A 16,184-nucleotide genomic window follows, 5' to 3' on the forward strand; every position below is an offset into this window, starting at 1 on the left:
CAGTGAAAACTCAGTCTGATAAACAACTATAAACTACTTGTGCATAGAGGAAAAAGGGGCACAAAAGCAAATACTACACTGAGATGAAATGATCGGTACTTTTTATTTTAATATTTTACTTAATTTGCTGTTTTAATATTCACCTAAACATTTATTTATTTCATGTTTTTATTTGTTTGCTTTTTTGAGACGGAGTCTCACACTGTTGCCCGGGCTGGAATGCAGTTATGCAATCTTGGTTCACTGCGACCTCCACCTCCCGGGTTCAAGCCATTCTCCTGCCTCAGCCTCCCGAGTAACTGGGTCTACAGGCGTGTGCCACCACGCCCAGCTAATTTTTGTAATTTTTAGTAGAGACGGGGTTTCACCATTTTGGCCAGGATGGTCTCGATCTCTTGACCTCGTGATCCGCCAACCTTGGCCTCCCAAAGTGCTGGTCCTATACCCTGTTGGGCAAAAGACACTGAGGAATGATGGATAACTGATAAACTTTTCTGGATGTCTAGCATCTCTTTAGAAAACTACTCTTCCATTTTTCGCCTATGAGGTTGGAAGTAGGGCTGAATCCCCACTCTAGCTCCAGGGGTACCAATGTGTGATCCAGGCATGGGCTCCAGGGGTGTCCCAAGTCACCCATCTTGTCCATCATGATTGGTTCAGCATGGGCACATAACCCAAGTCAGTCAATCACAGCCCTCTCCAAGACCATCCCAGGTCCCACAGGGAGCAAGGCCTGCTCTTTGCACAGAGATTGCTGGCTATAAGGGGAGGGCTCAGCCTAGGGCTGCAGGGGTCGGCCCCACCCCTGTAAGAGGAGAGATGGCCTATGAAGGAAGCCAACACACAGGAAAGGAGCTGACTGAACTAGTAAGAGACAGATGAATCCCTAGATACAGAAGTCAACTCACAGTGAGACTTCCCAGTTAGAGGAAACTAGAATTCTCTTTTTTTCTTAAACAAATTTGAGTTAGATTTCTTTCAGCTACAACCAGAAGGTTTCCAAGTTCAATATTCTTTGTCAGGAAATGAATCCCCCAAATACCCACGTGCCCTCCATAACAAAAGGGCCCTATCAGTCCCTTTTTCCTCGGGTTGGCTCCCTGATTCAGAGCTGTCGTGTCCAGTCACCACCTTGCTGAGGGACTGGAGTTGCAGCCTGCCGTCGTCTCCCCCACATTTTGTGTGGCTAGCTCAGGGGTGGGGGTGAGACAGCCTGCCTTGGCTTGCCCCTTTTCTCTGCCTCCTTCCCCTGTAACATCACAGAGATGCCAGCGAATCCTGAAAAACTCTGCATCCTTCCTGCAGGGGCTCGGCTTACACATTCAGGCCTGCTGGGTGGGGTCCTTGGACTGGCTCCATTGGTTGGGAAAGATTTTTCCAAGGAATTCTTACAAAGCCAGTTATTATATCATAAGACGGATGAGGATGATGATGACCCACCGTAACTCATGGTGGTTTGCAGTTTCCAAAGACTCTCATTTGATCCTGATGATAGCCTGGTGAGGCAGGCGGGGCAGGGATTACCGTGGCCATTTTACACATGAGGAAATGGAGGCTCGGAAGTTAAATGGCTTCTCCAAGTTCACACAGTTTGGGAGTGGCACACCCAGAGACTGATTCAGTGTTCTAGGTTTTTATTTCCCTTTCTCTTTGGCTATAAGCTCAGCCTCTTTCTGCAGTAATAGGTGTTCTCCCAACTTCCTCTTTCAATCTTTGGTCTCAAACCTTCCTTCCTGCTACTGGGGCCTCCTACTTGTGACCTTTCCTCACATTTCCCATTTCCACTGAAGCCTGGAGAACCGCTCCAGAGAACGGTCATTAAACAAAACATCCGAAGGGCTACTGGCAATTCTCCACTTTCTAATGACAGCCATTATTACCAGCAAATAATGGAAAACAAACACAGGACAGATGTGTCTCAAGTACCAGCCTATGCTGGAATACAGGGCAAGCAAAAACTCTGCCTGCAGGAAATGCCTGCCTGAGTCCAGCTCAATGAATTGATTTTTTTTTTTTTTTTTTTTTTTTGAGACAGAGTCTCTGTTGCCCAGGCTGGAGTGCAGTGGCATGATCTCGGCTCTGGCTCACTGCAACTCCGCCTCCCAGGTTCAAGTGATTCACGTGCCTCAGCCTCCCTGGTAGCTGGGATTACAGGCACCGGCCACCACGCCCAGCTAATTTTTGTATTTTTAGTAGAGACAGGGCTTTGCCATATTGGCCAGGCCAGTCTCAAACTCCTGACCTCAGGTGATCCGCCTGCCTCAGCCTCCCGAAGTGCTGGGATTACAGGCATGAGCCACCGTGCCCAGCCTCAATGAATTAATTCTGTACATGAGATACACAGGCATTCCTGCCCATCTACAATCCAGCTGCATGATGGGAACTCCACATCTTCTTCAAAAACCTGACGAGAACACGAGACACTCAGGAGGTTTCACAGATGGAGAGAACATTTGAGATAACCCAGCAATCTTTCCATATAAGAAAACTGAGACCACCCAAATGCTGCAAGAAGAGAAGGTAAATATTTTCCTTCCGTTGACTGGAAAACAGTAGTATGAATATTTAGGGTCCCAAAATAACCGTGACTACACTGTAAATGGCTCTGTTTTGCGTGAAAAAAGATAATGGCACATCCAAGCTTCCAGAAAATATTTTTTTTTACTTCTCCTTTGGATAAAAACTTCTCTTTTGGGTAAAGACTGTGCTAGGAACAATGAAGCCAAAACCAAGAAATATCGATTCCTATTTAGCCTCCAAAAGCTTTCTAATTAGTGCTTACAATATCCTTAGGTATAAATGAGAAAAGGAGAAAAACAGGACACTTCGCGAATGCGGGAGGCTGGGCACAGAGGGAAAGCAATTCCCAAGAGACTGGGTAGTGAGGGAAACCAATATTTCACCCCAAAATATGGCTCCCTCGTATAATAAATATTTTGAACTAAAGGCCCTTAAAGATCAACAGATGCTGGAAAATGCTTGTCTCCTATCTACATAAAGACCACACAGACCCTCCAGGGAGAACTTTATCCTTATCCTCCCTGTTATCTCATTATCTATTGCAGAAAAGAAAACTGAAGTATCTGACCACACCTGAATGGACGTTTTTAAAGATGTCTGTTCCTAAACCAGGCGTGGTGGCTCACGCCTGTAATCCCAGCACTTTAAGGGGCCAAGACGGGCAGATCACAAGGTCAGGAGTTTGAGACCAGCCTGACCAATATGGTGAAACCTCGTCTCTACTAAAAATACAAAAATTAGCCTGGCGTGGTGGTGCGTGCCTGTAATCCCAGCTACTTAGGAAGTTGAAGCAGGAGAATTGTTTGAACCCAGGAGGCGGAGGGTGCAGTGAGCCGAGATCATGCCACTACACTGCAGCCTGGGCGACAGAGCAAGACTCCGTCTCAAAAAAAGAAAAAAAAATCTGTCTCTTATTCAATTCCAAAGAGAACCGGTACTGGTTAATCTCTGTTCCCTGATGCCTTTATTCTCCCTAGTAATCATTTACTGTTCCCTGTCTCCTGCCTCCCCTCTGAAAAGAGAAAACGTGACTGGTCACGGTGGCTCACACTTGTAATCCCAGTATTTTGGGAGGCTGAGGCAGGTGGATCACCTGAGGTCAGGAGTTCGAGACCAGCCTGGCCAACATGGCAAAACCCCATCTCTACTAAAAATACAAAAATTAGCCGGGCATGGTGGCAGGTGCCTATAATCCCAGCTACTTAGGAGGACTGAGGCAGGAGGATCACTTGAACCTGGGAGGCAGAGCTTGTAGTGAGCCGAGATCGTGCCACTGCACTCCAGCCTGGGCAACACAGCAAGAAAGAGGAAATGTAAGTATCTGGGCCCCACCAGGATACTTGGGTAATCAGTCTGTGATTCTCCCACATGCATGTTAACAAATGTGCATGCCCTTTCTCCTATTAATCTGCCTTTTGTGAGCTGATTTTTCAGCCAACATTCAGAGGGCAAAGGGGATGTTTTCCCTTGCTCCCTACAGTAGCTTTGAAGAGGGAATTCTATTTAGCCAAATCACCAGTGTTAAAAGGCTTCAACAGTTTCCTTCTTTATTATTCATTCATCCACTACCTCAGAAATGATATGCAGCAGCGAAAAGCCACTTTAGGTTTCTGGGGATTTTTAATGATGTACAGATAACTGAAGAGCAACTGAAAAATAAAAATAAAAACAAGCCAGGTGTAGTGGTTCATGCCTGTAATCCCAGCACTTTGGGAGGTGGGAGGATCGCCTGAGCCTAGGAGTTCGAGACCAGTCTGGGCAACATGGCAAAACCCTATCTCTACAAAATATCAAAAACAAAAAAACTCACCTGGCCATAAAAAAATGTCCAAAAGAGAAAAAAACTAATTAAAAATGGGCTGATAGGTCTCAGAATGTATGTATCAGATATGTCTTCAGAAATGCTTCTGGAAAGTCAGCTGAGTTCCGAAACTCTGTGTCTAGTCGACCAGGGTCGAGGTCACTGAGAAAGGAAAGCTTGTTTCCTCCCTCTGCCTTGGAAATCACATCAGCACTTAGGCATTTCTCCACCACGGTGAGCACCAATTTATCCCTCCGAGGTTTGGGATTGCCACTAATTCTGTCACTAATTACTACAGTTGAAGCAGTGATTAACATTTCGAAAAGGGAACAGCACTATGGATTTACTATTAGGAGGGCCCAAATTCTGATTACTCCAGGGATCTCCTGATTCTTGGATGATAAAGGAGCCCAGAGGGAGGGGGAGGTGAAGACGGAAGCCCGGAAGCCCGGAAGCCCGGAAGCCCGGCAGGACACGAAGGGGCAGGGAGTGGACTGGGGGTCGAGGATCCAAGTCCTTAGCATCAACAGCTATGTCTTTGCGGGGCTGTAGGAACCATTCCAAGCAAAGTGTGGGCTCTGGGGCACATGAACTGAATCCACCCATAAATATTTGGAATGGAGGGTGCCATTTACATGAATCTCTAAAAGGGGGTGAAAAATAAATTTCACAAATGAGTATGAGTTCTGAGCCTTATTTGGAGGAGTAGCCAATATGGCAAACGGCTGGATTTCTATTGCACTTGGATCACACTTTGAGACCCTCAATCCTGGAAACAGTTTGCGAAGGAGAGAGGGAGAGCACCCCTGCTGACATAGGTCACCTGGCTTGAAAGCAGAGCTCAATGGGAAGGAGGCGAAGCGTCTCCTCCCCTGTGTCTGCTCTGAGCCAGTCATGCAGGGCCAGGTGCCTCCCAGGGATCAGATATCCTTCTGAGCTCTCCCAAGCAAAGCCAAAGCAGGTGCTCTCCTGGGCGCTGCCCATACCCCCTCCCCTCCCCCCCCATTTTCCTCTTCTCTCAGCTGGAAGCAGTTGGAGTCATGCCTCTGCCACAGAGCTCTCCTTATCCTGGAAAGGTTCCAATGCTCCTGGCTATAGGTGACATCCATGTCTGAGAAAAAGCAAGAGTGAACTATATATAAAGTTCTTTCTTCTCCGGCCAGAGACAAGAGAATACACCCAGGGTAGACCACAGTCTATTTACTCTGATGACCAGAATCTCTTCAGTAGTTCTTAAAAAGCTAAAAGTAGGTGCTAGTAATCAACATCTAAACAAAAGGGTGGAGGTGGAGTAGGCTTACATCAGAGATACACATGCTAATATGTGAGCATGAAGTAGACCCCACCCACGGCCACAGTGAACAGCACACGGCCTCTTTATCAGTGCCCAAATCTCATTCAGGATGACTGCAGGCAGACAGCAGAGGTCTTTTCCTGCTGCAACCAGTCTACTCCCACTTGCCCATCTTTCAAGAACGTCAGCTGCAACAGCTGCAGCTTCCTGGCGTCCATTTTGCAGGCTGCATACAAGAGGCCCCAAATCACTTGTTTAAATAAGAGCCTCCAGGGCGGGGAAGAAATCTCTGGGGTGTGTGAAGGCTGTACTCATTGGGCGTGTACTCACAACCTGACTTCCTCCTGCTCTCCCTCCCTCTGCTGCCTAGAGCAGGTAAGCCCCACCCTAGAGCACAGAACACAGCTAACAGGGGATTCCTGTGAGGGCGCCACGCTGGAGCAAGCACAGCATTCACCTCCACAAACTAGTAACTGCAGGTCCACCAGGGAGAACAGCTTCCACTGAATAGGCCAGACTGCAGCCTCCCAGTCTCCACTCAGCCAGGTGCAGTGGCTGATGCCACTCCTCTGGGGAGGAGAAACGGACAATCTTCAGGGAGCCCTACCCCAGCACCCCACTGCAGGCTATGAGCCACAGGATGCAGAATGAAAGGATAAAATTTTTCTTTCAATTCTACCTCCCCTTTGTATTTCTTTGTTTTGGGGGCTGCCTCAATTCTGTATCTGTGAAATCTGTCCAAAGAGGGACTGGAATCCCTGCCTCTAAGTCTGAGACCCACCTGTCCATTGCTATTATCTGGGGTAAGAAGAGAGGAAAGCTTTGATTCCCTGATGGAGAGATTTCCCTAAAATGAACCCTTCATTTGTTCTGGAGTTCTTCATGTTCTGAAGACATAAGAGCAACCCACACAGCATCTGCAAGACCCATAAACACTACACTTTCTAAAGTATCACAAGCCACTAGACAGTAAAGTCAATGAGAGCAGGTCAGCCTTGTCCAACCATGGTATCCCCAGTGCCTGGCATATGGTAGATACTCAGTAGACACATATTGGATGGATGGATGGATGGGTGGATGGATGGATGGATGGGTGGATGGATGGGAGAGCAGACTGATGGAATGGTGAATGAATGAATGAGCAAATGTATGAACAAATGAAGTTCGAAGGAAGATTTCACAGAACATTTAGCCCTCAGGGTTCAATCTCTGGGTGAGAGACTTACCAGAGCCATCGGGAATGGATCTTACGAATGTTGGCAACATCTTGACTGTGGCTGTTGGATTAAAATCCCGGGAGAGGCCATTCTTCATTTCCTTCTTGAAGCGAGTCATGATATCTATGAGAGTTTCATCGGACAGCCGCATGGCATAGAGATACTTGTCAATCTGGAGGAGAATGAGAAGGAAGGAGAGTGAGGTCGAGGGGGAGGACAGGGCAGGGTGAGGCACCCACCCACTGAGACGGCCAGCTCCCACAGGCACAGGAACACGCACGCTGGCACATTGCATGGTGGAAGGTCATTCAACTGCCATCAACCATGTCACCTAGAGCAGGTTTGCAAATGCTCTGAGCCCTAGTTCCTGGCCTGTAAAATGAACCCAATATCTCTAAGATCCTTTCCAAACCTCAAATATGACATGGAAGCTGCTCTTCAACCCCCAAGTACTTGATGGAGGCAGGTTTCCTCCAGTATCAGGAACACCTCAAGCCTCCTTCCCTCAATGAGAACTGGCTGGCTCACTCTCGCTGGGATGGGAATGACAGAGAGGCTACGAACAAGGGCTCTGGAGCCAGCCAACTAGGTTCAATGCTAGCCCCACAGCTTAATAGCTGTGTGAATTTCAGTTTCCTCAACTGAAAAACTGAGATGATAGATAGGACCTAACATATAGGATAAGTTCAAATGAGTAAGAAGAACTTGGAACACCGTAAGTGCTCAATAAACATCAGTTATTATTATTAATATGAGACAGTAGTACTGGTAGGTATCCATGGGCAAGACTTCTAGAAAGGTAGAAATGGCGGCCAAAGGGCTAGGACTCTTCTGAGAACACATGGTGGCAGGCCCAGAGTGCAGAAACCTTAAGTCCAACCTCAATGTATGGAGACAGCCCTGGGCTCCCATACACATGTGCTAGGCCTGTGAGCCAGGCCATGGGCCCTGTACCTCCGAGTCAGGCTACTCCCATCCTTCACCAGGCCTGACCCAACCTGTTCCTCTTCCTGGGTTCCCCGTTCTCCTCAAGCTGCCCAGCTCCTAACCTCAGGCACCCTGGGTTGTCACTGGCTATCACTAGTTGTTCATCCTTCATGGTATCTTCGCATTTATTCTCCCAAAAAGTATTCACTGGACACCAGCTAGGTGCCTAGCACTGGGCTAGACACCTGTCCTGATGGCACTGTCCCTGTGGAGTTCACCGAGGAAGGTCCTTGTGTTTCACCATCCACTCTTTCTGCTGCTCTGTGTGCCTGGATTGCTGATGATCATCCACTGTAACAGTTTGTCTTCAGTCTCTCCCTTCCAACCCATCTTCTACACACTGTAGCATTAGCCTCTTAAAGTGCAGTCTAATCAAGTCATGCCTCTGCCCAAAGCCTGGCAATGCCTCCTCAATGCCAAGGCACCTACCCTCTGCAGGTGTGGCTCTGTGCTCTCTGAACTCCGGCCAAACCACCTCTACCATTCCTGGTAGGTGCTCCAGGCTCTCCTCCTTCTGCTGTCACCTCTACCTGAAATGCCCTTCCTTTTCTTCCCAGCTCACCTAACCTTCAAAGTTCAAATCAACTGTCACTTCCTCCTGAAGATGTCCAAGTCCCTCACGCTGGATATCACCCCTCTTTCAGCACTGACCCGGAGGCAGGGTCTGGCCTGGATCTCTGCTTTCCATGCGTGTCACCTTGACCTCCCCAGTGCCTCACATGGAGCCTTGCACACAGAAGGCTCCCAGTGGATAGGGAGACAGATTTACAGCCCCACAAGGCTGAAAATACCTTAACAGTGGTGTTTTGTTTGTTTGTTTGTTTTTCGGGGTTTTTTTTGGTTTTTTTTTTTTTTGACATAGTCTCTCTCTGTCACCCAGGCTGGAATGCAGTGGCGCAATCTTGGCTCACTGTAACCTCCACCTCCCGGGTTCAAGTGATTCTCCTGCCTCAGCCTCCTGAGTGGCTGGGATTACAGGCGTGCTAATTTTTGTATTTTTAGTAGAGACAGGGTTTCACCATGTTGGTCAGGCTGGTCTCAAACTCCTGACCTGAAGTGATCCACCCATCTAGGCCTCCCAAAGTGTCTGCCAACACTCTCTGCGCCCAAGGATGATCCTTGCCCCAACTCCTAACCACTAGCCCTACCACCTTTTTCCCTTTACAATAAAGCAGCTCAAAGACGGGCAATCAGAAACCACCAAGAGCCAGAATAGAAATTGCCAGAAGAGGCCGGACATGGAGGCTGACACCTGTAATCCCAGAACTTTGCAGGGCCAAGGCAGGAGGATCATTTGAGCCCAGGAGTTTGAGACTAGCCTGGGCAACAACCCCGTCTCTACAAAAAATAAAAATTAGCCCAGCGTGGTGATGCACACCTGTAGTCTCAGCTATAGGCTGAGGCAAGAGGATCACTTGGGCCCAAGAGGTTGAGGCTGCACTGAGCCATGATTGCACCACTGCACTCCAGCCTAAGTGACAGAGTGAGACTGTCTCTAAAAAAAAAAAAATTAACAATTGGCCAGGAGCAGTGGCTCACGCCTGTAATCCCAACACTTTGGGAGGCTAAGGCAGGCAGATTGCTTGAGGCCAGGAGTTCGAGACTAGCCTGGGCAACACGGCGAAACCTCATCACTAACAAAATACAAAAATTAGCCAGGTGTGGTGATACGCCCCTGTAGTCTCAGCTACTCAGGAGACTGAGGCAGGAGGATTGCTTGAGCTGGGGAAGCAGAGGTTGCAGGGCGCTATGATCGTGCCACTGCACCCCAGCTTGGGTGACAAAGTGAGATCCAGTATCAAAAAAAAAAAAATATATATATATATATACACACACATATATATATGGAGCCTTGCACACAGAAGGCTCTTTATATATAAAAAAAACATATATATATATTTAAAAAACATATATATATATGTTTTAAAGGAAAAAGAAAATGGCCAGAAACATGGCCCTTGGGAGGAGAGACAAGCCATGCCCTACTCTGGTTGGCGGCACTCATCAGCAGTCCTTGCCATCATAGTGCCCTGGGTCTGCGGGGAGAGACAGCCATGGTGCAAGCATGGAAGAGATGGCTTCCTGGAGAGGCGAAGTTGGAGAGCATTCCCAGGCACAAGCAAGGGCATGTGTGAAGGCCAAAGGGGAGGGAGGGTGGTTTTGTGATGAACGAGCAGACGGTGTGCCTGGGAAGACTGGCCAGAGCTCAACCACACAGGGCCTGATGAGCCACATAAACAAATACAAGCGGGATCCCACAGCACAGTGAGCCTTGGGACAGCTTTACTGATTACAACTATGATGAGAGTTGTGTGTCTGCTGTGTGGAGAATGGGGGAGCAAGTGCAAGATCATACAATAAAACCCACATTTCTAGCTGGCACAGTGGCTCACGCCTGTATCCTGGCACTTTGGGAGGCCGAGGCAGGAGGATTGCTTAGATCCAAAAGATCAAGACCAGCCTGAGCAACATAGTGAGATCGCACCTCTAAAATATTTTTTAATTTTAATTTTAGGCCGGGAGCAGTGGCTAACGCCTGTAACCCCAGAACTTTGAGAGGCCGAGGCGAGTGGATTACTTGAGGTCAGGAGTTCAAGACCAGCCTGGCCAACGTGGTAAAACCCGGTCTCTACCAAAAATACAAAAATTAGCTGGGCATGGTGGGGCAGGCCTGTAATCCCAGCTACTCAGGAGACTGAGATAGGAGAATAGCTCGAACCCAGGAGGTGGAGGAGATTGCAGTGAGACAAGATCGCGCCATTGCACTCCAGCCTGGGCAATGCAGCAAGACTCCGTCTCAAAAAAATTTTTTTAATTTTAATTTTTAAAAAGGCACATTGCTACTCCAGCATTTTGGACATGCCCCAACGACCACACTCCCCACACATCATGATTATCCACATAGGAGTTGTCCATCTCCTATGATACTGTGTGAGTTCCCCAGGGAAAGAAAACATATTAAATAGACCTTTGGAACTCACCCAGTTGCTCGACACAAAGAAGGAATTCAAAAAATGCTGGATCCTGGAATAATACTATATAATTCTCTTGTGGTTTACAGTATATTAGTGTATCAAGATCCAGTATGTCATCTAACCTTCAAAACTGTCAGGGAGATGTTCTTAATCCCCATTTTACAGACACAGAAACTGAGGGTCCAAGAAGCTAAGTGATTAGTTCAAAGCACACAGCTGGGGGAGTGAGGTTTTATACCTGCAAGTCTAAGGCTCCTCCATACAATCATCCCTGCCCCTTAAGGAAGGCTGGTCCCCTGCTCTGCAGAAGGCAGATCCTAGTAGAGCTGTTGGGGTTTTCCAGCTGGACAAGCAGAAGCTTCTTGAAAAGGCAGCTCTCCATAACTCCACAGCTATCCTGCCTTCTAACTCCAGGTGCAGCTCAGCACACAGACACTGATCCAAAAACCCCAACGTTTCAGGACAATCAAGCTGAACCCAAACAAAGCTTAGAAGCTCAAATCAAAAAGCAGGCTGCAGACACAGAGGACGGCCTCGTCCTCAAGCTGCTATGGAGGGAGGGTTTTCCTCCTTTCGTTCAGGTTCATGAGTCATCATGGGGTACAACCCCTCTCAGAAGAGACATGAATACTGGGGCCAAAAGGGGGGTACAGTTGAGGCAAGGCTGGAACTGAAACCGGGGCCTCCTGGATCTTACATGAATGAGGACAGTGAAGGGAAGCCCTTTCTTTCCACTGGTCCTCAGGAGATCAGAAGGGGCCACTGAACCAGCAAAGACCCTAGGCCTGGGGCTGGGCTGCCAAGGGAGAAGTCAGCTCCCTGGTACCTGGCACACTGCCCAGTCAGGCAGGCACCTGGTGCAGGACTCAGCAGACATGCCCCTCTGGACTGTGGGCCTTTAGGTGGCCTGGAGGCACTGGAGAAAAGCACATGTCAAGAGACACCTGCAGAAAACTTCCAGGGGCCCAGAGAACCCAGCACCTCACTGAGCAAAACGTATCTTCCTCGTTCAGACTAGCCCCTCCTGGCACTCCACTGGACCACTCCTGTCTCCGTCGGAAAGAGTCTGGGAATGGGCAGTGGGTAGAAGGAGAGAGGGAGGAAGAACGGGCATCGGAGAAATCACTCCTGCCCATTTGCTCCAGATCTCTGCCAGAAACCCAGGAAGAAAGGCTGACTCTTGCTCTTTGGGGATTTGGCCAAAGTCTGTGGCCTTTCAACTTTTCTATTTCTGTCCTCCTCTCCACAGCATCTCCAGATCTTTTCTCTCCTCCTTCCTTTTCCCCTCTTCCCTCTCTCTACACACACACTCTCACACACACACTCTCACACACACTCACATACACACACGTACTCATACGCATACTCACACACACATACACACACACACACACACACATCTCTATAATCCTGTCCCCTTCTCTTAGGTGCTGCCTCCAAATCACCACTGCTTTACTGCTCCGGTCAAACGTCAGTGCCAGAAGAACACCCACCCTCCATTTGGGGGATGGGGAGGACACCGCACAGCACCTCTTCCGGCTGCTTCCACTACAAGCCTGGGTCTATGGATGTCTGTCAGAAGACAGAGGTTCCCAGGAGTCATGACAGGAACCCAGGCCCTCAAATGCTCACTCCCAAACATGGTGCCTGACATGAGTGCGTGGGACTCTGGTCAGGCTGGGATGGAAATGGGAAGGCACCTGGTCCCAGAGACCAGACATCAGACACCCAGTGGGGTCCCTCAGACTCTTGCCTGAGGCTGCCGAGAACCCGCATCCAGCCTCCAGGGCCTCTCCACCACTGCCCAGAGGGAAGAGCCCTTCCTATGAGGGTAGCCAGGCTGGCTGCACAGGGCGGGCGCTCCTGCTCAAACACTGTCCAGACACTGGTCCTGGATTCTCCTTCTTGTGGACCCAGCGGGCCTTGAAGCTCTTAGCGGCTCCCAAAGTTGGACCCCCGCAGAGCAAGAGGACATGTCATCAGCAGAGAGCACACAGCCTCGCCAAGCTTCCCTGGCTCAAAGCCCTCCAGCCAAGGAAAGAACTCAATGGCCTGGCACTGCACTCAACTCACACACATTTCTGTGCCCGACCCCAGCCCCAGCTCCTGCTCCCAACAGAACATGCACAAAAAACAAACTCAAGACTGGGCATGCCCAAGTGAACAGGCCAGTCGTGGCAGGGGGCACCAGTAACCACTGGTAACCATCCCAGCCATTTTCACCCCACTCCGTGGAAGGGGGCAAAGCCATGGAAAATTTCACTCCCTCTCTCATCCACCCTCCTGCGAGGATCGAGAATGATGCAGAACAGCAGGCGTGACTGAAGCTGCTGACACGGGCCTTTAAAATGAACTTTCCGGCCGGGTGCGGTGGCTCACGCCTGTAATCCCAGCACTTTGGGAGGCCGAGGCGGGCGGATCACAAGGTCAGGAGATCGAGACCATGGTGAAACCCCGTCTCTACTAAAAAAATACAAAAAATGAGCCGGGCGCGGTGGCGGGCGCCTGTAGTTCCAGCTACTCGGGAGGCTGAGGCAGGAGAATGGCGTGAACCCAGGAGGCGGAGCTTGCAGTGAGCCAGGATCGCGCCACTGCACTCCAGCTTGGGCGACAGAGCGAGACTCCGTCTCAAAAAAAAAAAAAAAAAAAAAAAAATGAACTTTCCAAGAGAGGCGCTCCACTTACAAAAAGAAATCATGGCATGCACCCTGAAGGGTTAAGAAAGATGTTAGCTTAGGGGAGGACAGAGATTTCAACATCAGAATTCACTTCCCTTTGCTAAGGACACTGACTCAGAGAGAATGAGCCCTGGGTGCTTGTTAACATCATGATTAGCAATGGCTCACATGTGCACTGGCCCTTCAGACACAGAACCTTCACATACATTATCCCATTTAAACTGTGTAGAAAGAAGTGAAATGAGCTTGTGGATGCTAAGTGCCAGGCAGGAAGCAGGTGCTTTAATGCTAGTTCCCTTTCTCCTGTCACTACAGCCCAGTGAAGTAGGCAGGAAAGACATCATTATCTCCATTATCTAGGAGAGGAAACAGACCCATGATTCAAGCTAAGTTGAGGAGTTTATAAATGGCAGCTGGGTCTAGATTCCAGGGCTCACAACCTCCCACTTGGGGCTTCACCTTAAGCATTTCCATTTTCCTCACGTGGTAGAAAGAACACAGGGCTGTGGACAGACAGCTGGGTTCAAATCCTATTTATTAGCTGTGTTACTTTGGACAAGTTACTTAATCTCTCTGAGTCTCACTTAGTCTCACTTTTTTTTTTTTTTTTTTTTTGTGACGGAGTCTGGCTCAGCCGCCCAGGCTGGAGTGCGGTGGTGCTCTCTCGGCTCACTGCAAGCTCCACCTCCCGGGTTCACACCATTCTCCTGCCTCAGCCTCCCGAGTAGCTGGGACTACAGGCGCCTGCCACCACGCTTGGCTAATATTTTTTGTATTTTTAATAGAGACGGGGTTTCACCATGTTAGCCAGGATGGTCTTGATCCCTGACCTCATGATCTGCTCGCCTCGGCCTCCCAAAGTGCTGGGATTACAGGTGTGAGCCACCGCGCCCAGCATTCTGAGTCTCACTTTTAAGATGGAGATAATAAATCCTCCACTTCAGAGGGTTATGGGGAGGATTTTAATGTGCCAGAAACAAAGTAAGCATCAAGTGTCATTTCCTGTACCCCTAACTCCTTTCATCTCAATGCCTGAAAAATGCATCTACTGGCCGGGCACGGTGGCTCACGCTCGTAATCCCAGCACTTTGGGAGGCTGAGGCGGGTGGATCACCTGAGAGGTCAGGAGTTCAAGACCAGCCTGGCCAACATGGTGAAACCCAACTCTACTAAAAATACAAAAAAAATTAGCCGAGCGTGGTGGCAGATGCCTGTAATCCCAGCTACTCCGGAAGCTGAGGCAGGAGAATCACTTGAACTCCAGAGGCAAAGGTTGCAGTGAGCTGAGATTGAGCCACTGCACTTCAGCCTGGGCAACAAGGCGAGACTTCGTCTCCAAAAAAAAAAAAAAAAATGCATCTACCACAAATGCTATTGACCCATTAGTAGAAAACTAAAGCTGGGAGGCAATATGCCTGAAAAAATGGCAAATGAAAAACTCTGACAAAACTGCTCTGAAACATTTGCACTGTTTCATTTTTTTTTTAAAGAAACAATAACAGGCCAGGCGCAGTGGCTCATGCCTGTAATCCCCGCACTTTGGGAGACCAAGGCGGGTGGATCACCTGAGATCAGAAGTTCAAGACCAGCCTGATCAACATGGAGAAACCCCGTCTCTACTAAAAATACAAAATTAGCCGGGCATGGTGGCGGGCACCTGGAACCCCAGCTACTTGGGAGGCTGAGGCAAGAGAATCGCTTGAACCCAGGAGGTGGAGGTTGCAGTGAGCCAAGATCGCGCCACTGCACCTAGGCAACAAGAGCAAAACTCCATCTCAAAAAAAAAAAAGGCAGTAACAGTAATATATACTTATTGTAAAATATATTCCAACATCATATAAATGCATAAAAGTAAAAATTATTCTTTCCCCAGTGTCCCCAGAGATATCCCTGCTAATGGAGTTTTATGTACTAGGACTGTCTTCCTCCCTAAACAAACACTCATACATACAGAGATGGATGGTTCTTTTTGTTTTACAAAAATGGAATTATATTATAAACACTTTTTTCTTTAAAAACCAACTTCCCGCTTCCTATTGCCTGCAGACACTCTCTAAGACTCAAACTAGCAGAGCGGTACTAAAGACTTCCTCAGGACCCCTCCCGGTCCAATGACAGGGCACAGTCGGGGCCATGTAGACACCTGCATTTGACTTCTGGCTCTGCCATCCTATGGGCACCTCAGTCTTCCCATCTGTCACGTGGATGTGTTCCTATGACTTTGACCTATAAAGGCTTCTCTACTTTGCACAGTGCTTTTACCTGTTGGTCCTTACAGCATCCTGTCTGCAGAAGCAGAACAGGTACCATCACTTCCAATGCCCTGGGCAAGAATGAGGGGCCAGGAGGTTCCTCAACTGGCCAGAGTGACATACTTGCAGAGACTCGTGTGGACCGCAAGCTCCCTGATTCCTGGTCCTGTGCTCTATCCTCTCAGTCCAGGGAGAGCCAGGGTCAGGAGCTTCCTGGAGAGGGAGATGCGATACTACAGGGGGTATCACCACCACAGCTCCAGCCACTCCAGAATAGCATGGCTATCCGGCCTTACAGAAAGCACGCCACTCCAGTGTGACCTCCAGGAGGCCACTTCTCCCCTCCAGCTGGGATCAGAGCCACAACAAGCTGTCCAATCTGCTCCTTCCCCTTTCACACAGTCTGGGAAGGAAGTTCAACAGCCATAGCAAGCTGAGACCCTGGGCCCACACCATGGTC

General features: G+C 48.9%; 1 protein-coding gene across 2 annotated transcripts in view; it reads right to left on the minus strand.

The window, feature by feature from the left end:
- HK1 (hexokinase 1) overlaps positions 1–16,184 on the minus strand; it is an 88,981-nt gene that overhangs the window by 52,099 nt on the left and 20,698 nt on the right. For both annotated transcript variants that reach the window (XM_045361105.2, XM_005565674.4), the window contains exon 2: positions 6,842–7,004. In XM_045361105.2, coding sequence (XP_045217040.1) covers positions 6,842–7,004 — 163 coding nt within the window. The remainder of the gene's footprint in view (positions 1–6,841; positions 7,005–16,184) is intronic.

This window comes from Macaca fascicularis, chromosome 9, assembly GCF_037993035.2.
Source record: "Macaca fascicularis isolate 582-1 chromosome 9, T2T-MFA8v1.1".
NCBI lineage: Eukaryota > Metazoa > Chordata > Mammalia > Primates > Cercopithecidae > Macaca > Macaca fascicularis.